This window comes from Protopterus annectens, chromosome 2.part0 (assembly GCF_019279795.1).
Source record: "Protopterus annectens isolate FY-2018-M chromosome 2.part0, PAN1.0, whole genome shotgun sequence".
Lineage (NCBI taxonomy): Eukaryota > Metazoa > Chordata > Ceratodontiformes > Protopteridae > Protopterus > Protopterus annectens.
The window spans coordinates 57,737,798-57,763,419 of NC_056728.1; the positions used below are offsets into that span (position 1 = coordinate 57,737,798).

At 41.5% G+C, this 25,622-nt stretch overlaps 1 protein-coding gene across 1 annotated transcript in view; it reads left to right on the top strand.

Annotated features, from left to right (window-relative positions):
* The window catches only part of LOC122792699 (PTTG1 interacting protein), a 743,791-nt gene that overhangs the window by 391,568 nt on the left and 326,601 nt on the right, over positions 1-25,622 (top strand). The window contains exon 4 of the mRNA XM_044060284.1: positions 18,769-18,834. Within this exon, the coding sequence (XP_043916219.1) occupies positions 18,769-18,834 (66 nt within the window). The remainder of the gene's footprint in view (positions 1-18,768; positions 18,835-25,622) is intronic.

Below are 25,622 nucleotides of genomic sequence, written 5' to 3' on the forward strand. Positions count from 1 at the left end.
ACACTCTTCTTCAACATCTGGCGTTTGTAAAAAGGCTTCTAGCATGCCTAGGGTACACCATAAACAAAAAGAAATCACAACTGGTACCCTCTCAAATACATTCCTGGGTGCAAGCTCGAATACAACTTCCCAGATGGTTTACCTCATGCCAGACAAACAAAAGCAACTGACAACATACTTCAAACAAATGGGAACAAAAACCCAGTTATCTGCAAGACAAATTCTGCAGGCATTAGGGTTCATGGCATCCTGCATTCTACTAATTCCATATGCGAGACTGCATATGAGGAAACTTCAATGGTACCTAAAAAGTTTATGGAGTCAGCATTGTCACAGCCTGGAAACGATGATTCCTCTCATTCCCTGCCCTACAACAGGAGTTTCTTTGGTGGGCACAGACATGTCACCAAAACAAGGGACTGTCATTGAATCTACCCCCTGCCACCCAAACCCTAACTACAGCCACATCAGACTATGCTTGGGGGCCCACCTGGCAGGGAGATGCATTCAGGGCAAATGGAACCCAAACCAAATGCATCTGCATGTCAACCAGAAAGAAATGCTAGCTGTTAAGAATGCTCTGACAGCCTTCAAAGACTTACTTCATCCAGGACAACTACCGATAAAGATGGACAACACCACAGTTATGTGGTACATAAACAAGCAGGGGGGTACACATTCCTACCCCCTTTGCAGATTAGCCATGTCCTTGTGGAACACAGCCTTGACTTACCAAATACATCTTCAAGTTCAATTCCTGCCAGGAAAGCAAAATACTCTGGCAGACGACCTAAGCAGAAATCTTATAGACCCGCACAAATGGAAACTGGATCCACAAATCTTCAGCATGTTAACACAGAAATGGGGGAACCCAGACATAGATCTATTTGCCTCTCCCCAAAATTATCAGTTTGACAAATTCTGCACAAGAACTCATCACAAAAAGGCATGGAAAGTGGATGCTCTATCCTTCAGGTGGAAAAACTATCGGTCTATGCCTTTTCCCCTCTGCCTCTACTCTCCAAGGTCTTACTAAAGGTCAGACAGGAAAAAACAAAAATGATCCTAATTGCTCCGGACTGGCCTCACCAGCACTGGTACCTGCTTCTAAGGAATATGTCACACCTTCCACCATGGTACTTGCCTCAAATACCTCATCTACTGTCTCAGCAGAACTATCAAATTCTGCACACTCCACCCTAAACTCTGAATCTGGCAGCATGGCTAATCAACTAATTATTCAAACAAACCACACCTCTCAGTAAATCTTTGATGGATGTCATTTTGGAAGCCAGAAGGCCTAGTACTAGAAAATCTTATGCTGATAAATGGAAGAGATTCTGTGCTTGGAACAAAGCACAAGGAATAGTCACAGCAAAGCCCAATATTCCTCAGATTTTACAATACTTAACTGAGATGCTTGACAAGGGCCTATCTTTTTCTTCAGTAAAAATCCATGCCTCTGCCATCTCAGCTCATTACAATGCAGAACCTCCCCTCTTTTCTCATCCACTGCTTAAGCAGTATCTTAGAGGGGCCAAAAATTTAAGGCCTCCCAGGAGAGCGCCAACTCCTGCATGGGACCTCAATTTTGTGCTGGAAAAGCTCACCCTGCCTCCTTTTGAGCCAGCAGCTACTGTGGATATAAAATTTCTATCTTGGAAAACAGCTTTTCTTTTGGCAGTCACTTCAGCAAGAACGGCTTCAGAACTACAGGCTCTCATGGCAGTGGAGCATTTCATTATATTTTACCTGGACAGGGTGGCCCTCAGAACCAATCCTTCTTTTATGCCTACGGTTGTATCCAGTGTGGCTCTTAACCAGACCATTCACCTGCCAACATTTTACCCAAACACGCAGAACAAGGGGGAGCGGATTCTGCATTCATTGGATGTACACAGACAACTAAGATTCTACTTAAACAGGACCAAATCTCTAAGAAAGTCTGAGTAACTACTGGTAGCATTTGCTGCAGGATCAGAGAGGAAGGCTATATCAAAGCAGACTATTTATAAATGGATAAGCCACTGCATTTGTTTCTGCTATTTGCACCATGGTAAACCTGTGCCCAAGGGGATCAGATCACATTCCACCAGGGCTGCCTCTACTTCAGCAGCTTTTCTCAGAGGGTTCCCAGCCAATGACATTTTAGAAGCTGCTACTTGGAGCTCTGTTCATACCTTCACAAAGCATTATCATTTACCTCTCTTCTCTAAATCTAGGGCAGGCTTTGCCACTGCAGTCCTGCAGGGCCTTATAGCCGCTCCTAATGCTGTTTAGTTCCATCCTCCCATCCGTAGCTTTGGGATTCTACCCAAATGTAATGACTGCAACAGTGAAACATGAAGAACATAGTACAGTTGTGTACACTTAACATAAATGTAGATCTTCAAGTGTATTCAGTGTTGCAGTCCCGGGTTACCCACCCACCATCCCCCATTCTATACCTTTTCTTTCCTTCACTATACTCAAAAGCCTTTGTGGTGTATTTGCTTTTAGTCAAAGGTAAAGTTTGTTTCTAAAAGTGCATTCATATATTTACTGTTTATTTATATATATATATATATATATATATATATATATATATATATATATATATATATATAATATATATATATATATTTTTCTCCCCATTTGGGGGGCATCTGACATCTGGGGCATCGGCTGCATGTTTTATACCCCTGACGTCATGGAAGAGGAGACAGCAACCGACGCAGGACCCAGGACTTTGTTATTCAGGCCGACTGATGGCAACCTGCCAGCAGATTACCCAAATGTAATGACTGCAACAGTGAACACACAACATCTACATTTATGGTAAGTGTACACAACTGTACTTTCTTCCACCATAACCTAGCTCCTTATTGGGGGCTTCTGACAGGGCAAGGAAAACTGATGTAATGGCATCGGCTGCCTATTTTTATACCACTGACAAACTGACGTCAGTCCTGGAGCCACAGCAACTGACACAGAAATGCTAAGCCTCTGGTATTCTGGCTGACTGAGGGCTACCCTGGCAGGGATAACCCAAATGTGATGACTGCAACAGTAAATACACTCAAACATCTACATTTATGGTAAGTGTACAGAACTGTACTTTCTTCAATGGCTACTTTTCTCCCAGTGGTCCATGCAGGATCTGCCATTGCCACATAAGATCATTATCACAGAGTCCTGCAAAAAGGACCTATGGTGGCTTCAAACAGCTCACTTGACTATAGGCAGACCATTTGTTTTTCTTCAACCAATAGCCACAGTGACCATGGATGCTTCCCAGATGGGGGGGGGGGGTGCATTATCTGAGAGAATCTGTCCAAGGCATCTGGCAGGATCATGAGAACCCACTTGCATATCAATGTCCTAGAGATGACAGTGATATTCTACATGTTACAAGCATCCCAGGACTCTCACAATGGGAACTATTGCAGTTCAGGCAGACACCATGTCAAATCCTATCCCCTATGTCGAGAGGCACAGAGTATGACAATGGGCAGTCTCTTCTCAACGTTTTCTGACAGCAAAGCAAATCCCAGGTAAATCCAACGTGATAGCGGACAAACTCAGCAGAGCTATTCTGATGCCTCACGAGTGATACCTAAAAGAAGAAGTTGCAGAAGAGATTTTCTGCAAATGGGGCCAGCCCTGCTGCGACCTTTTCGCCACATGCATGAATGCCAAATGCAGCAGTTACTTTGCCCTGGTTCCCCCTCTGGGGAAATCACCAAGGGATGCGCTCATACACGATTGGTCCCAGAGACTACTTTACGCCTTCCCTGCCTTTCCCCTGATACCAAAGGTCCTTCAGAAAGCCAACACGTTGAAGAGCGCAGTGATTCTCATTGCAACATACTGGCCTTGGCAAATTTGGTTCCCTGTTCTGTGGACCCTTCTCCAGGAGGAACCATGAATCCTGGACCCAGTTCCAGATGATCTGACTCATTCATCAAGTACGTTCCATCCCAATCCAGACCTTAAAATTGACAGCTTGGCTGCTCCAGTTCCACAAATAGCCAGGCTCCATGACCTCTCCCTGGCAGTTAGACATGTACTGATTTCTTCTCATAGGCCATCTACCAGAAAATTATACTCTAGCAAATGGAAAAGATTTTCACACTAGGCCTCCAAAAGTAACATAGATCCTTTTACAGCTTCCATCACAGCAGTGCTAGATTTTCCTGTTAAATTTTTTAATGAGGGTGAGGCAGTGGCAACAATTAGTCCAGTTAGCCACTATATCTAACTTTCGTATTGGGGAAATGGGACTAAAAATCATGTCCCACAGACTCTGTAAAGCCTTTCTAAAAGGGACCTTCTTAAGACCTCCAATGAAAGAACCTCAGCTCCATGGGACCTAAATTTTTTCTATCCTTGTTAATTTTGATTAATTTTGAACCTGCATCATCATGTGACATGAAATTCTTGCCATGGAAGACCGTTTTCTTGGTGGCTTTTACCTCTGCCAGACAAGTATCTGAACTCCAAGCTCTGTTTCTACGTCCTCCATACATAATTTTTCACAAAGATAGTCTTATGTACTAACCAATTTCTACCAAAAGTGTGCTCAGAGGCCAATCTAAATCAATCTATTGAATTGCCAGTGTTTTTCCTAAACTATGACAACAAGGCAGAATATAGATTGCACCACTTGGATGTACATAGACAACTGCGCTTCTACATGCATAGAACTAAAGATTTCGGAAAGTCAGGTCAACTTTTTGTGTCCTTTTCGGACAGAAAAGATTACTGATGTCAAAAGTAACACTTTCTAAATGGCTCACAGATTGTTTCCTTACACATACAACTCACAAAAAAGGCAATTACCAAACAAAGTGAGGGGCCATTCCACAAGAATTAATGCAACTTCCTATGCTCTCCAGGCCAGACTCCCTTTGGATTCCATTTGTGCAGCACCTACATGGGTAAGGCCTCATACCTTCATCACTCATTACAAACTAGATTTGGCCTCCCGGAACAGGGCCTCCTTTGGGTCCACTGTTTTGAAGAGTATTTTCCCTTGAGCCATCCAAGAAAGAAGGTTCTAGGGACGCTGTCCCAACCAGCATAGAATGAAGGCAAGATAGGACAAAATAATATTAGAAATTATGTACTCACCATAATGTTCCATGTTTGTTGTCAATCTTGCCTTCATTCTTGCGTTCCACCATCTTTCCCCCTCCTTCGCTCCTGGAGGATCGGGCAGATAATCTCTTTTCTGATTGGATTATGGAGTCTCTGATTCTCTTCTGAGTCTTGTCTAGACATTTTGTTTATAGATAAATAATGCTTTCACCTGCAAACAAGATCTGGGTGATCTTCCCTTAGCATCATGGGATAAGGTATAGCCTCGAGCCAGTAGAAGACTTCGTGCTTTAGTGCACGGCCGAGTCAAAACCGAGGATCGGTTCCGAACCCAACCAGCATAGAGTGGAGGCGAGATGGACAACAAACATGGAACGTTATAGTGTGAGTACATAATTTATTTTCTTTACTGATGGTTCTAAATAAAATACAAACAAAGGGGAAAGAGGACACCCCTGCCTAGTTCCTCTGCTCAAGCAGAAATTGTCAGAGAGGACCCCACCTACTTTGATTTTCACCTTCGATCCCACATATATCCTTCTAACCAACCTTATATTTTTTTTCAGGAAATGCAAATGCTTCCATTGCCCTTCTTTTGAAGTCCTAGCTTACTCTGTTAAATACTTTCCCTGCTTCAAGACCCACCAACAGTGGTATTTTCTTACATTCTGCTTCCTCCTAGATCATGAATGTTCTTTTTAATGCTAAATGTTTGCCTCCCCTCCACAATACCACATTGATTCATATCTATTAATCTTGGCATTACTTTTGCCATTCTTTTAGCTATTATAGTCTTGAACACTTTATAATTGTGGTTTAGTATTGAAGTGGGCCATGAAGCTGTATCTGATGGATCTTTACCCTCTTTAGGTATTTCAGCTGCCACTGCTTCCTTCCAGGATGTTGGTACTTCTCTTCTTAAAATACTGTTAAACAAAACCTTCCAGATCTTTGTTTTTTTCCCTCTTAGCTTCCAGACTTGCACAGTAATACCATCTATTCCTGGGGACTTTCCGGTAGATTGGTTTTAAGTCACAATTTTTATCTCGTCTCCTGTCCTAACTGTAGGTAATTGAGCCTCATCTACCTCTAACCTTGGTATATTTAATTCATAAACATTACCATTTGTACCTTTTTCTTGATTTCCATATTTGTCTGCTTTATACAGATTTTCATAGAATTTCCAAAATATTTCTAATACCTCTACAAGATCTCTTGATGTCCTTCATGGATGCATCTGCAGTCATAACAAATGGGTTGTCCTGTCGTCAGGCAGCCCTTCGGTCGGCCGGATTCCAAAGTCCAGGTCCGGCTTCGGCTGATGTCGCACTTCACCCGACGTCATCTCTGCTGGTCTTCGGGTATAAAGGCATCAGCCGACACCATTTTCCTCAGTCTTTCTTGCCGCGTGGCGCCCGAAGCAGAAGCTGTTCGCAAGTGCCGGTCGGTCAGATCCAGAGATTACTACTACCGAATACTACTTCGAAGACTTCTAAAAAGTTAAGTACCCCGTTGGGGACTCTTTCTTGCCTCAGCCGATGTCAGAAAAAGTCGATAACTGTTTAACTTGTGGGAAAGAAATACCTCATAAAGATTTCCACTCTTACTGTCTGCCTTGCTTAGGCCCAGACCACGACGTAGCAGCCTGTTCGGCCTGTGCTTCCTTCAACCGACGAACGCTTAGGCGTCGGTCGGAGTTTGCTGAACAGTTTTTCGGCTCAGATTTTGCGTACATTATGCCGTCGGATCCTCCGACTACCCAAATTGTTAAAAAACGCAAAGAAAAAGACCGACACTCGCGGTCCGTGGTTTCGGCCGAAATCACGGTTAAGCAAGCCGTGAGTGTCTCTGTTTTGGCCGAAACCGAGAAAACCGGTCAATCTTCAGCCGAATCCATGACTACTACTGAGGCTCCTGCTACCTTAGTTGAATCGGCCTCAGAAATTTTGCCTACAACTGTGGTTCCTAGTGATTTATCAGACACCATCCCTTTGGATGTCTCTACCCCAGCACGTGGTGCTGCTAGGCCTCCTGCAGCCATGTCTATTAAGGCCTTTGCCAGGGCTAAAGCAGCCAAATCTGTTAAATCAGTGCCTGTTAAGCCCCCCTCACACAGGCCCACTTCAAGTTCACAAATGCTTACTCTGGCAGAGGATTTAATATCCTTAATTAGGGGATCCCAATCTCACCCAGACAGGGCCTCTCAACCCCCAGAAAAGAGACCTAGAGCAGAGCCCCCCCGAGCCAGTGTCCTCTGATGATTCTGCGGATGACTCAGACATTACAGACCAGCCAGAGGCTCCCTTTTCTACTTATGAAGATTCCGATGCTGAAGAATCCATTCCAGCTACCTCTCCACCAGAGGAATTTTCCTTTGGGGAAACCTTACATGCCATGAGAGAACAATTCCAATGGCAGGGACAAGATTTTTCAGATTCAAGAAAAAGGCTTAGGACTTTTCTGCACTTACCACAACATAGGCCCTTAGCTATACCTCCTGTACTGCCTGTTGTGGATGATGCATTTAATGATGTTTGCACTGCTCCTGATTCTTTACCTCCAGCCCCTGCCAAACCAGATATATTTTACAGGGTGCCAGACACTCATCACCACCTATACAAGGCCCCACTTGCAGATCCCGAAACTATATCCCAGGGGCCTAAGGCAGTAGCCTCGACCACAGCAAAACCCTATTCCTTCTGAAAGGGAATCCAGGTCCTTAGAGAGATGGGGAAAAAAGTTTACACCTCTGCTACTCTCTCAGCTAGAGCTTTAAACTGTCAGTTTCATATGATCCAATACCAAGAGTTTATGCTTGATCAGTTAACTAAAAAACTATCCTCTGATGAATCCTTAGATAAGAAATATGTATTAGAAATGGTGAATAACATCCAACAGGTTAGTAACCATTCCTTAAAATGTGGCTATGATGCACTGGAGTCTTCATTTAGATCAGCCATGACTGGCACAGTGTTAAGAAGGCATGCATGGTTGAAAGAACAGGTCTTACCGGATCATGTTAAAGCAAAGCTGTTAGATGCTCCTATGGATAAGACAAGTCTATTTGGTACACCTGCCCAGCAAGTAATGAAGAAAATGGAAGAAAAGGCAAAATCTGTAAACAGTTAAAGATTTCTTACAGGTTCAGCCCCCAAGGTTTAGCAGGAACTGGCCTGCCAAAAATTGGTCCTTTCCAGACTCCACAAAATCCCAAAGGGGCAGGAATAGACGCTCTAGAGGCAGAAATCAATCCAGAGGAGGTGCCTACAGAGGACGACAGTGGCAAGGCAATAACCGGGGCACAGACACAACCACTGCCACTGCAACAGGACAATCACAGTGACTTGGCTCTGACACCGCCTACCAGGAAGCAAATAGCAGCACCTTTAGGCGGAAAGTTAGCCTTATTTTCGAAAAATTGTCACTATATCACAAAAGACAAGTGGATTTTGCAAACCATACACCAAGGCTACCGGTTCCACTTCCACACCTTACCAGTAAAAAGAGGAATGCCAAACCTACCTCCAAATCAACAAACAGAAGCTCTACACCAGATAGCGAAATTAGCAAAGATGAGAGCTGTGGAAAGAGTACCAATAACAGAACAGGGCAAAGGATTCTACTCCAGACTCTTCCTAGTACCAAGAAAAGAGAAAAGTTGGAGACCTATTCTCGACCTGTCCGTCTTAAACACATACATCATTGTCCCAAAATTCAAAATGCTGACCCTACAGCAACTTCTTCCCATGCTGGGCAAGGAGTGTTGGCTGGTAACTCTAGATCTCAAGGAGGCATACCTGCACGTCCCCATTCGACCAAATTGCAGAAGATACCTCAGATTTCTTGCAGGATCAGAGCATTATCAATTCTCAGCATTGCCCTTTGGCTTATCTACTGCGCCCAGAGTATTCACAAAATGCCTGGCATCAGTAATCGCTCACTGCAGACTACAGGGAATCCAAATTTATCCATACCTGGACGACTGCCGGTTACAAGCGGACAACAAAAGCAAGCTGACAACATATTTAAAAAGGGTCATTTACTTGCTACAAGCCCTGGGATACACAGTCAATTTACAAAAGTCAAGGCTGATACCATCCCAAACAAGAACATTCTTGGGCGCGGAATTGGACACAGTAAAACAAATGGCATTCCTAACTGCAGAAAAACAAAAAGAACTCCCTCTTTACTTCTTTGCATTAACAAAGCAGAACAAACTAACAGCAAGAAAAGTTCTGCAGGCCTTGGGCTTCATGGCATCATGCATAATCTTGGTCCCACATGCCAGACTGCATATGAGAAAGCTACAGTGGTACCTAAAGAATTTATGGTCTCAACACAGGCACAGCTTAGAAACAGAAATCCCACTAATCCCATGCCTAAAACAGGAGTTCCTATGGTGGGCTCAAGCATGCCAGTCAAACCCAGGCTTACCCTTCCACAACTTTCGAGCAAGCCAAACCATCACAACGGATGCCTCAGACCTAGGATGGGGGGCGCACATGCTGGACAAATGCATACAAGGATTGTGGACTCAAGACCAGCTGCACCTGCACATAAACCAAAAAGAAATGCTGGCAGTAAAACTGGCAATCCAAAAATTCAGACCATTCCTCAAAGAAGGCCATTTGATGATAAGGACAGACAACACCACAGTCATGTGGTACATCAACAAACAGGGAGGCACTCATTCATACCCCCTATGCAGAATGACTTTGGACCTTTGGAATCTGGCTCTGAGCTACAACATCCAGTTACAGGCAATATTTGTGCCGGGAAAAGAGAACACCCTAGCAGACATGTTAAGCAGAACCACCTCGGATGCTCACGAATGGATGCTACACCCGGACATCTTCAAGGCCATCACAAAGAAATGGGGAATGCCACAAATAGATCTATTCGCATTCCCCATTCAATCACCAGCTCAAAAAATTCTGCACAAGGACATTCCACCCACTTGCATGGAAGGTGGACTCTCTATCCTTCAGCTGGAAAGGCCTGACAGCATATGCATTTCCACCTCTTCCCTTGCTGCACAAGGTACTACTGAAAATCAAAGAGGAACGTCCAAGGATAATCCTGATAGCTCCGAATTGGCCAAGACAACACTGGTACCCATTGCTGAGGAGCATGTCTCGGGAGAGAATGTGGTCAATACCCCTGATGCCTTTGATGTTAACTCAGAACAACTACAACATCATGCATCCAAACCTAAAAACCTTGCAACTGACTGCCTGGAACATCACATAGCAGCAACTAACCCAGACCTTTCCCAAAGGGTTAAAGACATTATCCTTGAAGCCCGCAGACCTTCAACAAGAAGGAACTATGCAGGAAAATGGAAAAGGTTTGTCATTTGGAGTACTGAAAGAGGAAAAGATGTGTCGAACATAGATATTGCTCACATTCAGGAGTGTTTGGCAGAGCTTCTACATACAGGCCTGTCCTATTCCTCCATCAAGATACATGCATCAGCTATTTCAGCAGAATACAGCTTCGATCCACCTGTCTTTTCGCATCCTCTACTCAGGCAGTTCCTCAGAGGGATCAAGAATGTAAAACCTCCTAGGAAACCACCATTACCAGCATGGGACTTGAACTTTGTGCTAGAAAAGTTGACACTCCCTCCGTTTGAACTAGCAGCAACAGCAGATCTGCAACATCTGTCATGGAAAACTGCTTTCCTACTGGCAATTACTTCAGCAAGGAGGGTTTCTGAACTACAGGCCTTAATGGCAGTGCAACCCTTCCTAATCTTCCATCAAGATAGGGTGTCCATGAGAACTAATCCTACATTTATGCCTAAGGTGGTATCCAGAGTGTCTTTAAACCAGGCAATCCACCTACCTACCTTCTTTCCCAATCCACAGAACAGGGGGGAAAGACTGCTGCATACCTTGGATGTACATAGGCAGTTACGCTACTACCTGGACAGAACCAAAAGTAACAGAAAAACTGACCAGCTTTTAGTAGCCTATGCAACAGGAAGGGAAGGAAAAGCAATTTCCAAACAGACAATCTCCAAATGGATAGGAAATTGCATAAGATTCTGTTAATCCTACCATGGAAAACCAATTCCACAGAACATAAGACCTCATTCTACAAGGGCTACAGCCACTACCACAGCTTTCTTACGAGGAGTGGCAACCAAGGACATTATTGAGGCGGCTACTTGGACCTCCGTGCATACATTTGCCAAGCATTATAATTTACCTCTATACTCTAGATCCCGAGCAGGGTTTGCCACTGCTGTACTGCAAGGGATCCTAACTACACCATAATTTTTCTTCCTCCACCCCTAGTTTGGCTATGGTATTCTACCCATTTGTTATGACTGCAGATGCATCCATGAAGGACATAGTACAGTTTTGTACCTACCATAAATGTAGATGTCCGAACTGGATAGCATCTGCAGTCAGGATTACCCACCCTCCTTCCCTCTGTGGTACTCCTAGGGTATTTACCCTCCTAATAGCTAGCTGGGGGGGGGTCTCTTATTGTGTATTTGTTTGTATATATGTACATACATGCTTATTTTTTGTGTTTGCCTTCTACTTTTTTGGAAACATTGGCATTTATCCAAAATTTAGCCTTCCAAGAGGGCAACTGGCATCTGGGGCAAGAAACACTGAGGAAAATGGCGTCGGCTGATGCCTTTATACCCGAAGACCAGCAGAGATGACGTCGGGTGAAGTGCGACATCAGCCGAAGCCGGACCCGGACTTTGGAATCCGGCCGACCGAAGGGCTGCCTGACGACAGGAAAACCCATTTGTTATGACTGCAGATGCTATCCAGTTCGGACATCTACATTTATGGTAGGTACAAAACTGTACTTTACCTTCCTTTGTTAATAGGCTCCCTAAACTTCGCGACAGCCCTTCCTACTTTCTGTTGCCAGAGTCGTGCTAAAAGTTTTGTGCTCTAGTGTTATCAAAACTGATGATTTTGTCCCATTTATGCCAACATGCACGGCATATGTGTATCTAAGCATACTTGCATGTGAATGGCCTGGTAATTGCAATGCCTTCTTTTGTGGCCACAGTAGCAAAGCAATACAAGATCAAATGAGTATATTCTGTTAGAGCAGATGCTACCATATCTTTCTTCAAAAATATATTATATTTAGAGTACTTGTAAGTCAGCCATTTGGACAAGAATCGACACTTTCTCTGAAGGTTATAAATTGGATATAAACGGTCTGGGCACAAATCTTTCAAGTCTTGAAAAAGCCTTGCATTGTGTCAGCATGAAAGCACTTGTGTATGAACTTTCAACAATAAATTCCTTTATTTACAGCTGATTCCAGTGTGCCCAGACCATTTATTTCCTTTTTGGGTTACTGGTACTGTACGGTCTGCTTCTGTTTGTGGTATAAATTGGATATACAATATCTAACCAGGGTGTAGGGTTCACTACCGCAGTTTTATAGGGTATGTTGTAACTGCCTCCTGAGTCTCTTGTCAGGCAACCCTGCGATAATGGCTTAAAATACTCTTCCCATTTATGAGTAATTATATTATCCTCATAGTGACCATAGGACAGTTTTGTACTACAGCCGTGATCTTTATCATGAACATGGTACAGTTGCATGATTACACTTGCCAAAACAGTAAATGACTGATTTATGGGATTTCTGATGCACTGTAGTTTTCCGTCCATCATCACCCATGTCCTTGGACTGGGTACCATAACTTTGTGACCTTTTGGGGATGTTTATTAGGAAGGACCTCCATTTCAGGGCATTTGGTGGTTTATTATACTCCTTCACAGGTAAGGATGGCTGTTGCATGACTAAATCCTAGTTTGCACAGAACTTCAGGGGCACAATTTTTTTTGTGACTTGTTATTCCAAGAAAGAATGCAAGACAATAGTGTCTCCTGCATTTTTGTTGTGCTGTCAGCATCTCATTGACATGCTGTTAACAGGGTGCAGATGTATTTATTGTGGAGATGTCCAAAGGCTTTTGAAGGCTGAACTGTCCAGTGTTTATTTCCCATGTATAAGGAATTACAGTGCAGGCGTGATATGTTACTCTAACATCGACTTTCATGGTAATGTATATTCTATAACTTGATTTTTCCTTATTCTGGAGATTAAGACTGACTGCCGCCTTCATGGTTGCACGGATGGTGGGCTGGACCAGGATGATTGACACTGGGTTTGACAGCAAAAACGGTCATTCCCAATTGCATCATTCCTTTGACCCTTTCCTTTTCTTATGAAAATAAAGTGTTGAGATGCAGTCAGTTAACAATGTTAAGATTTATTTTAACATCTAAGGGAGAACCTTTAGTACTTTTTCTTTCATTTGCATAAATGTATGGGGAGGTTAAGGGGTAGGCAGGCAACCCCCTTATATGTCAAGATGCCTTTTTTAATAAGGTAGCAATTTAGTTTTATTATACAAGAACATTTGTATAGCAAAACACCATATTGTTTGTTGAATATAGTCAGTCATTGCCAAAAAGAGTCTTTTCGCAGCCCACCCACTTGATTAGCAAATAATAAATCACATTATAAAGTAGGCATACTTTTTCAACGGTCAAGATGAATAGCTACCAGTCCTGTTGCTCCCATATGATAATCCTCTTGATTTACCAAGATTGTAAGTGGATACTGCCAAGGTATAAAAAAGTACCTCATTTTTTGTCATTGATACTAATTATATTTTTTTTTCTCTCATTCCTGACCTACATGCATTCGCAGTCCTTGCCGCAAGTACAGTTTCTTGTCCTTCACATACTGGAAAGTACATCCTGTAGAAATAGAGCTGCCACCCTTTCAGATCCTTTAAGTGGGCATAGGTAAAGGTCCTGCTTTTCTGAATCGTGTAAGGTGAAAAGGTGGCATTTGCTGCTGTGTATCCCTGCTGTGGAGTGGTAGTCATAATCTTAACATTCACCATTAAGTGTCGTGTCTTCATTCGATGACCTAAAGTTTGAGTTGGACAGGTTAGGGCTTTATTGTAGTTCCCTCCTGCATGGGTCGGACCATTCAAGACTTCAGGTTTTAAGTCTGCAAGCACCCCCACATTGCAGCAACACTGGATATGCTTCCTTTTGAAAATGACATATTCTTTGGCAAGATTATCTTCAATCTTTTTTTTTTCTTTTTCCTGACATTCTGTTATCTGTCAGCTTCTGTTGTAGAGTAAGTGTTCCGTTTTCTTGTATCTTAACTAGTCTTTTTTTTCAATATTGTGAAGGATGGCTTTTTCAAGCATGATATTTGCCAGTTGGGAGACAGACCGGTGGAACTCGTGCTGTGGTGAATACCGTGTTTAGTGCTAGGTGGAGTGATGGGCATACTTGTTTGTTTCAGCTGTGAAACCATTTGTCTGATTCTTGGTCTGTTTGAGTTGTGGATTTGTAGTTCAGGTGAGGTGTTTGCCACATCTGACTCTGTTAGGCATTTCAAGTCCTCCTCCTTCCAACCTGGACTAAGTACTGGAAGAAATTTTTGTTGCAACATTTTTGCAGTGAGCTTCCTGTCAGAAAATACTTGCAAGTAGTAGTAATTACACCTTTTCTTGAAACCCCCTCCCCTGCCACCAGAATGACTAATACTAGTATGTGTTTTTCAGATATGTTCCTTTGTTACTTTCTAATACAGTTGCCTTACATTCCTCAGTAGTAGTAATATAGTCCTTCACTTAGCTTTATTTAAAAGCCGCGGTGATGGTGTTGCCTCACAGCAAGAGGTTTTCCCTTTCGATTCTCGGCTGGAGCGCCTTCTGTGTGGAGTCTGCATGGTCCTCCCCGCGGTCGAGTGGCATTCGAAAGACATGCGTAGAATAGGCGTGCCTTCGTTGATGGTTGGTCGTCGAGCTGGCACCACGGCACCTGTAAAAAATCTACTGCCAATCATTAGCGGACCAGAGTTCCGCTGTGGCGACCCCTAACTGGGAAAAGCCAAAAGAAAAACAACTTAACTTTATTTAATATTGTTTATCTTGGCATTGTTCCTTTAGTTAAAAATCATCTTTTGTGGATGTCAGGAAGGCATTGTGAACTTTAGTCACGTATGATAATTTAGACAGAACCAAGGACATCAACTGTAGGTCATTCTTCCAACTTTTACTGTACTTTTTCTTTAAACTTTAGGCTCAAATGACCTCCTGCTCTTGGAAAATTGAGTGGCGTTTGTCCTGCCCGAATGTGCTTACTAGTGAGCACTGTGGTTCTTATTGGAAGACAATTGACAGTGAGAGAGATGTCTGTATGGTTGTTTTTTGTTCATTTGATTTACTTATTTGAAGTTTAACACTTGGTACCACTGGGTTCATGGCACATTTTCAGGGAGACCTTGGAAGTTAAAATCCATGCATAAAGTAAGTAAGATAACAAGTACTAGTGCAGTAGTTTACAGCATTATTAGGACATAGAGTAGCCGTATAGATAATAAATTTAAGAACGTAGTTTTTTAATAAGACTGAATTGGAAGTCCTACAAGATGGTATTCTAATCCAAACAAGTTAAATATTACCATGGAGATAACTTTTAAGGTACCAGCTGAAGATATTCATGGATATCCTACCGGAAAGAAAGTTGCTGTATTTAGGAAGTGTAAGTGCGAGTTGTGCTGTCTGAAGAATGCCACTTAGTTAGGGTTTTTTGATTAAGGTTTTGGGTTTAGGGTTGTGTTGGGTTGTAGGGATATGGTTTTAAGGTTGGGGTAGGTTTTTTGTTTCAGATCAGTATGTTGAACACTGAGATTGGTGTGACGAGGGAGATGATTTTTCTGAGCTATGATACAGAATCGGAATTGCCTAGACATGGTAAGGCCTTGCTCTGCCTAATTATGGTGGCTGCCAAAAAAGCAATTACTAGAAAGTGGAAATCTGAATGTAAACTAGCTATATGAGAAGTAGTGAATATAATAGTGATAAAACAGCTGGAAATGAGGTCTTTAGAAAAGGGTAGGAGCAAACTGCATAGGGAAAAAAATGGGACTTGTGGGAACAATGCATACATGGGAGGAATGAGGTTTAAAATAAGGCAGGACTTAAGCTATGTAATGTTTTACTGAAATTGACTGACTAGATTGTAAGTGATGTATAATGTTTGCAACTGGGAGTGTCAGTATGGTTTGTGATGTAAAATGCTTGCAACTAGGATTGTGTCAGTGTGGTTTGTTGTCAGTTATATAAATGTATGATTGCTTTATTATAAGTGATGGTTCTTGTAAAAAAAAAGGGGGGGGGGCAGAATGGAAAAATGTATGTAATGTTGCTTAGGTTATATGATATATAGCAGTATGTGTGAAGTATAATGTTAATTTAATGCAGTTTCACTACTTTTGTATAAATGTAAATTTGCCTGTGTCACAAGTGATAATTCAATAAAGGTGTTCAACATTTTTTTTAAACACTGGTAAAAAAAAAATCCTTTTTTTATTTCCCCAGATTGATGCAACCCCACCCCCTTACTGAAAAAGAACACAACACAAAAGAGTTATGTCCTGTGTTGTGGTAGGAGTAACCAAAAGCCTGAAGCTTTTAAATAATCAGAAGTGTTTTTCCCTTTTCAGAGTACTGTACTGCTGTGAAGGATGTGTCGGCAGAGTAATGAAAATTTTGCATGTTAAGTGCAAGTATTTGAGCAGTATGTTTTTCCTGTTGCATTTCTAACAGTGTATCCTTCCATGCCTAGTTTTTGCGCCCGTGTCTTTGGGTGGGTGGGGTGCTTTTTTCTTTGGGAAACCCAGAGTGTAGTGTTTAGGTGGCGGACAGCATTTGTTTAAGAAGTCCCCATGGTTCTGTGCTGGGACCTTTCCTGTTTAGCATCTAGTTTTCTGAAGTAAAAGCCAATACCAAAGGGTTTTGGCTGTTTTAAGTTGCAGATGACTGCAGGCTAGCAGCAGTCATTGAATCCTCAAATGACTTGACCATCCTGCAGGAAGGTTTGTCCAAAATAAATAACTGGGGCCAAAATCACGGACTGAAACGAAAAGCCAAAAAATGCATTATTGTGTCTTTTGGGAAGTCGTCTACCCCAGGGAGCTACCAGTTGTTTGGGATTTTGAAACTTATGTGGACAGTGACCTAACATTTGACCATTATATGTGTATTGTTATAAGAAATTCCTTCTATATTGCACAGCTTATAAGGAGAGGATTGTGTCTAGATCTAGGAATGTCATTGTCCCCCTTTACTCTGCCCTTATTAGGCTGAATTGAATATAATGTCCCCTTCAATGTGCATCTGTCCAGACACATGCAGCAGTTGGAATGCCCCTAGAGGTTCAAAGCCTAACAACATGTCCTGCATGGACAAGGACCGACTCAAAGCCCTGTCACTGTACTCCGTATCCTACAGACTGGTAAGCAGTGACCTGTGTCTGGTGTACAAGGCATCCTCAGACCCATTCCTGATAGATTTACTACACATCTGCATGACGAATGGCATCCAAAATACTTTGTCTAGGGATGTAAATGTCTTCAATATCAACAGAACTGTTTGGAGGGACAGGTATATCTTGCAGAGGATACCACTGCTCTGGAACAGACTCCCCAGCCACGTAAAACAAGTTTCATCCCTGTACATATTCAAGAGCACCTTTGATTTCTGGATGAGAAACAGAGGATGTACCCCAGCACAGCCCTTTGTACTGCTAATGGACAGAGCATCTCCTAAATGCTTTATCCCATGCATGGGTCCCCTCAAATTATCTATGGTATGATCTCAGTTATTCTCATTAGGGGTAGTAAATAATTATCGACCATGGGATGGTTAAGGCCAATCTCCACCCAAATGGGATATGTTTCAAGCACAAAAAGAAAAACTGGCTAGGCTTAAAATGGCCCACAAAGGTATCTAGTGTACTACTAAGCAATGAACCTAACTTGTATACACACTGCTTTTTTGTAGTTAATGTATTTCCCTAGTAGTTTGTTAGAACCTGATGGGAAGAAACTTTGTGCATAAGACTAGACATCACATTGTGCAATTCTAAAGCCAGCATTGTAGCTACCAAAAACTGTCCTGGATCTATCATCAAGCTACACACTGAAAGAATTGCCTACATCAAAGGCTGTCTGCAAAGTCAGGTAAGTTTCTTCTGTTGCTGACTGTAGAGTCACATGCAGTTAAATGCATTTAACAACCCTGCACTGTCTTTAAATATAAATAGCTTTGTCAGAAAAGTGATTTAACTTTTATATAAAATGAAAACTTTTTTTAAAAATCATGAGTAAACTACTGGTTTATGGAGCAAAAATGTTTTAAAGATCGCATGTCATTTATGTAAGATTGATTCTTGTATATTTTTGTTAATCACTTTTATTTAGGCTGTGTTCATTTGTAGGTGTTGTGAATGACCAGTTTTCACAGAAAGCCTTTCAAAACCGCCTTAAAGTTGGAGTAGCATCTCATTGGAGGCAAAGCTCCCTTTTTCCAAACCACTTATAAGTGTAACAAACCCTGAGGTGTCACTTCACAGATTAATAAAGATCCTTTTCAGTGTCAAAGCTTTTGTGTTTTGTAGTATCCATCTGGCAAATGGCACAGAGGGTTAAGGCTATGAGCTGTAGTTCCTGTGGTAAAGTTTGAATCTCTCAGCCCTCATTTGCCTAATGTGTTATTTTGTCTGTTGGACCTACCTGGTTAACAAATAGGTATTATTATTGTCTGACAAATCTCATCTGTTTACAGTGATACATCTTTAATTTCTAATTGTTTTGTCTTAGACCTGACAAAGAGGAGGTGAAAGCAGCTAGAGAACGAGAAGAGAGACGAGTCCGCCAGGATGAAAGGTAAGATTCTGTTTACATCACTTGTAATATACAGCATGATCTCTTGGAGATGAGAGCATTAAGTGACATTTGTTAGGTCTGGTGCAGAATTTACAGTACATTAATGTACAGTGTCTTTCTACCCAATCACCTGGTATATCCGTTAGCACAAAGTCATGCAAAATGATGGCACTACTACACAGCATGGTCACTGATAACTTCACAATGACCCCATTCTGCAGTGCTGTTAAATTGCTAGAATGCTGGGAAAAAAAACTAAGGAATAAATTCATGGATTCTGGCATTGTTAATGTGGGATGTTCTATAGCACATTGTTATAAAGTAGATGTCGTAAACATCTTACTGAATCATGGATGAGGAGTGGTATTGGTCATGTCTTTTGTAGTGTTGTATTTCAGAAGCTAGAAATGCATTGAAAGAAGTTAACATTCGCCTGATAGTTGCTCTGCAGTCTTTTAAGTAGCTGCTGAAGTATTTATACATCAAATGGAAGAGAAGATGTCTCACCACCCCCATAAAAGAAAGTACTGTGGGATAGCTGTGAGGTTTTTGTATGCCCAAGTTCTGGAGTGACAGTAGAAATGAAATGCAGCAGTAGCCTTTCTTACCAGTAAAACCTTCATGCATGGGTACTCCATAACAAACCTGACATCATAGCCATTTCTGAAACCTGGCTAAAACCCCACATTAAGGATGCCGAGATATTGCCACCAAACTACTCAATCATTAGATCAGACAGATCCCACAAAAAGGGTGGTGGAGTAGCTCAGGCTAATATTATTCAATATGCAGAGGATTCCACAATCATCTGCGCTGCCTCATCCATACCAACTCTACTAAAGCTTACCCCAGGATGCCTTCTCCACCACTGAAAATTGGATGAAAGACAACCGTCTAGCTCTTAATGCTGCTAAAACCAAACTCATGATATTTACTCCTTCAAAAACTACTAACATTGATCATAAATCATTCTCCATCTACAGCCAAAGTAACATTCTCCTTGAGCTTGTATCAGAAACCAAACTATTAGGAGTCCAAACTGATGACAAGCTTAAATTCCATTCCCATCTACTACAAAATATAAATAAAACCCACCAAAAACTTGGCATGCTCTACCGTCATAATCGTTTTCTCAGCTCAGCTGCCAAGATTACTCTCTCAACTACATTTCTCTTACCCTCCCTTCTCTATGGAGCACCCCTTCTTACTAACCTGCAATCTTCCCTCAAAACCAAACTATCCTCTTGTTACAATAAAATTGCCAAATTTGCCACTTCTAACAAATCATCAACACACCACTGTGAACCACTCCACAAACTGAAATGGTTAGAACGACCCAACTACCTCTCATATACCCAACTCACATATGCTCACAAACTGATTTTCCAGCCATCCCTCTGCCCCTCACTCTCTTCTACCTTTAAAATGCACCACACACAAAGACATCTAAGATCAAACAATCAAAACCTCATAGAAATTCATAGACCCCTCCTAGACAAAACTTCCTGTCCTTCTCACTAGCACGCTTATGGAACTCCCTTCCTCCCTCTATTCGTACCATTACAAGCCTCCCATCCTTTAAAAAATCACTCCACTCTTATCTAACCTCCACATGGGAATGCTCCTGCTCTCACCCTTCATAACCTACTATTTACTCTAGTAACTTTTTCTCTTCTGACTGTCTAAACACCAGGTAGCATTACTCATGGCCTACCTGTATACTACTCTAACTCTATTCACAAAAAAAAAAAAAAAAAAATTATGTTGTTACTCTTATTACCTGTGTTTTTAGCTATCTCTGCATGTTTAATTACATAAACTGTACTATGTTTAACCCCATCAAATGTATATGTATATCCTCACCTTTGTGTAATCTGTATGTGGAGCTTTTTCTCAATGTTTAACCCCATGTAATGTATATGTATATCCTCATCTTTGTTTAATCTGTATGTGGAGCTTTTCTCCCCAGGACTCAATTGAAAACGGGTTCTTCGAGCCCAATGGACTATCCTGGTTAAACAAATGCAAATAAATAAATAAAAATAAATAAAAACAAAAATCCCCCCAACGTTATGGTGAACTGTCTCAAAAAGGAAAAACAGAAAACAAAGACAGTAAGTTCACCAAAATCGGCTTCTATAAATTCAATAAATCCACAAGCTGGTGTTGGTCCAAAATCGATCTCTATTTAATAGACAAACAAAATAAAAAACAAAGTCAAACAAAAGTCCCTTAAAGTCCACACGATAAGTGCTTTCGATAAAAAATCTTCTTCAGATCATAAAGTAAAAATGGGACTGACTTTCATTTTAAATGATATGCCTCTATAAGCAACTTTCAGCCAATCCATTATGGTATTTCTCCACCCTATTTCCATATACAGATTCAAGCGCTTCCGTTTCCCGCCTTTTTGAATGCAAATCGTTGTATGCAAATCAAGCTGCATACTCATCCAATCAGAAGTGTTAAAACAGTAGTAAGTTGTCATTTTTTTTTTGCTTCCAAGTATTTTTTAAAAGCTCTTCCCTTAAAAATTTCTCAAAACGTTAAATTGCTTAAACCATTAAGACGGCATATACAAAAGGAAAACTTGAGACCAAGCCATTTGAATTATCATCCTGCTCATTTGCATATGCGAAGCTGATCGCTTCTGTTTACATCCAAATGTTAAGACAGCTTTACTCTTAGTAGTGACTTTTCAGGATTTCCTTTGATATACAAGATATGCGCAAATAACTATATGCAAGCAGAATTTTAGAAATATATATTAGCGGACATCATAACGGGAAAAAAACAAACAGCTATGATATCAGAGGTAAGTGGGCAACGTATAAACGCATCTGTTTATATCCAAATATCAGGGCAATTTCACTCTTTATGGAACCTTCTCAGCATTTCCTTTATGGTATACAAGATGTCTGCAAATTGCTGTGTGCAGACAAAATCTTAAAGCCATATTTCAGAAGTCTTCATAACGTTTACAAAAAACGAACTGCCGTGATGTGGTCATAATTGATAGATAATTCATAAACATACCTGTTTATATCAAGACAGCTTTTCTCTCTATAGAAACTTCTCAACGTTTTCATTATGATATATGAAATATCTTTAATTTGCTGCATACAAATAAAATTCTAGAAATGTATATCTGCAGTCATTAAAACAAACAAACTGCTATGATATTACAGTAGTGGAATAATGAGTAGATAGTAAACATATCTATATCAGGACAACTTTCCTCTTTATGAGGAATTCTTAACATTTTCTTTTATAGTCTACTATCTACAGACAAATTTTTTTTTAAAAGTGCATGTCAGCAGTCATCTAATTGCTGTGATGTAATCAATACTATTGCATAAAGCTAGAAAACGTCAAGACAGAATTTCCTTTAATGTTGACTTAATAGTGATATTCCTCTTTTGGCATTTAACAATTTAGTATACATTCTTAAGACACATTTCTTGAGTATGTGCGTCCTTTCTTTACGTTCGGCCTTTTAAGTTTCAAAACTAGTTTTAGAGGAACAATACTATTTAAACCTGGGGGTTGGTCAGCCCTCAGATTAATTATCCATTTAGTTTCTCAACTCAGTTAAATTCTCAATATCACCTTTCCTTGGTCCAATAAAGATATTTTCAATCACTTTATACATGAATGTATGTGCTCTATTCATGTCAACATGACAGGCTAATGCATTATGCATATCTCTATTAGTAATGTCCCTTTGATGTCTTTGTATTCTTTTTTTGAACAACTGATTGTTTTTTCCTGTGTAAAAATATGGACAATCTTTACAAGTTGCCAAATAAATGACATTACAGGTCTTACAAGTTGCCTTGACATTAAAGATGTACTTTTTATCAGTGACTGGATGCACAAACTGATTACTGCTATCTATCAGTGTACAAATATTGCAATTGCCACACATGAAAGTGCCTTTACACCCCTTTATTGGGTTACTATTTTGTGTATTAGTACATAACAGCCTTTTTATATTATTTTTGTTCTTAGAACTGTGGTCTTTCCCCAACAATATTTTTTAGCTGCGGGTCCTGAGTTAAAACAGGCCAGAATTAGTTAACTACTCTCAAAATTTGTGAATTGTCAGTACTATAAGTCAGAGAGAATCTGATGTTAGCATTTACTTGCTTAGCCATATTATTCCGTTCTATGCTCTGAGGGTGTAAATCCTGATCTTTATCCCCCCTTTCTTTGAGATTTTCTTGTAAGAATTTTACTTCTCTACTTCGTGCTGATTCTCGATTGCAATGTTTATAAATTCTGTTTGTCTAATTGGTCATAATATTCCTAGTAATGTGTCTTGGATGCATACTACTTTTTAATAGGTAGTGATTTCTCCATGTACTCTTTCTATACAAATCAAAATCCAAAGTTCCCGATTCATTAAAGCTGATACTTACATCCAGAAAACTAATTATTTGCCTTGAACAGTCCGATGAGAAGGTCAAATAAGAAGTGGTCATGGCACATTGAACACACTGTAAAAAGTAACAATCCAGTGTTCCTGAGAGTATAGTCATGTAACACTGATGGAGGTGATCTCTCTTGGTATCTACAACGAACAAGTGTCTCTTGGAACCAGAGTTTCGTCATACAGTAAGCCTTAGTTCAGGTGTACTTCTCATAGCAGATGGGTACAACCTGGTGTGATTTTGGCTGGTGGCCTAATGAAGCTTATTTGTTTCCCACTACTTCCAGGGCATGTTTAGTCTAAGAAGAAAATTCTAACAGCCTGTAGATGCAACACGTCTTCTAGCTTAGTGTTGTGCCTTTTAGTATTTCTTTATTTTTTTTAATAAAAAAATGACACTTAACCTGTCTGAGTAGATAGCTCTCCATGCAGCCTTCTCCTAAAACTCAGACTGTGGCTAAACGTGAATTGCAGATGTTCTTCATCTCACATTGCTGCAGTCATAACCTGTAGGTAGTCCGCTGTCCTCGGTCGTCCCGAATCCCAAAGTATTAGGCTGGCGTCGGTCATGGTCGCTTAGATCTGACGTCAGTACGCCTTGGTACTAAAGCGCATGACCGACGTCATATCCCCAGTCTTTCTTGCCGCATGGTCCGAAGCAGCGTTTGCAAGTGCCGTTCGGCGTCCTGAAATTTTCGTATTCTGAGTTTCAGACCGAAACCAAGTTGGGCTAAGTACCCCGTTGGGGAATATTTTTGTCTTTTCTTGCCTCAGTTTAATCCGGATGTCAGAAAAAATGAATAATTGTATTTCTTGTGGGAAACAGATACCTCATAGGGATTACCACTCTCTCTGTATTCCTTGCTTGGGGCCTGAGCACGACGTAGTCGGGTGTCGCTTTTGTGCTAAATTTAATAAGCGCACCATTAAACGTAGGTTAGATTGTGCTAGGCTTGTCTTCGGTAAGCGGTGTAATTATAACACGCCGTCGGATCCTCCGACGTCCGCTACCTCTAAGAAGCGTAAGGAGAAATCGGTAAAGTCTAAACAGGATGAGTCGTCCGTTCCGGACGCCGGTTCTTTAGAAACCACGGTGGAATCTGTGGATCCAGCCGTGGTTTCAGTTGAGTCTCAGGGGGAACCTTTAATTTTGCAAGATGTGGCCTCTCAGGAGTCAGGTCAGGCTGAGGGGGCCTCTCAAGTTGCTGTAATCCCTTCTTTACATAGGGTGGCTAGGCCTTCTCCCTCTGTCTCTAAGGTACCTTCCAAGGCCAGGCCTGGTTTGTCTTCCTCTGGCGTCAGTCCTACTTCTGCAGGTTCTGTACCTAAAAAGCACATGCTTAAAATGGCAGAAGATTTGATTTCCTTGATCAGAGGTTCTATGCCCCCTCCAGACAAGAGGCCTAGGGTGGAGCCAGAGGTGGAAGGATAACACTCTTCAGATTACTCCGAGTCTTCGGCTGAAGACATTCAGGATTTTCCCCCTTATTCTGATTCAGACGCGGAGGATTCTAGTCCTTCTGCTTCCCCTCCAGAGGATTTTTCTTTTTCAGAAACCCTGCATTCTATGAGGGAACATTTTAAATGGGAAGGTCAGGATTTCTCCGATTCCCGAAAGAGGCTTAGGGAATTCCTATTTTTGCCACAACATAGGCCCTTGGCTATACCTCCTGTTTTGGATGTTGTGCAGGATGTTTTCTCTGAGGCTTCCCTTAATCCAGACTCTTTGCCTCCTGCCCCGGTTAAGCCAGATAGGTATTACAGAGTGCCAGGGGCTCATAAATATTTGTATAAGAGCCCTAGGGCTGACCCAGAAACTATTAGCCAGGGACCTAAGGGTGTCAGGGCTTCTGTTGTAAAGAATCCAGTTCCTATGGATAAAGACTCTAGAGCTTTGGATAGGTGGGGTAAAAAGGTGTATACCTCTTCCACTCTTGCAATGAGGGCTTTGAATTGCCAGTTTCATATGCTGAAGTACCAGAATTTTCTCCTTAGTCAGTTAAAATCTAAGGTAGATGCTTTAGCAGAGGGCATAGAGTGTAAAGAATTACAAGATTTGGTTCATGCCTCTGATCAGGTGGGTAAGCATTCTTTGCAGTGTGGTTTTGATGCTTTGCAGGCCTCTTCCAGGGTGGCTGCCACTGGATCTGTTATTCGTAGGCTAGACTGGCTTAAGGATCAGAACTTGTCAGAGCATGTTAAAGCTCGTATTCTGGATGCTCCCCTGCAGTCTGAAGATGTCCTTCATGGATGCATCTGCAGTCATAACAACTGGGTTGTCCTGTCGTCAGGCAGCCCTTCGGTCGGCCGGATTCCAAAGTCTGGGTCCGGCTTCGGCTGATGTCGCACTTCACCC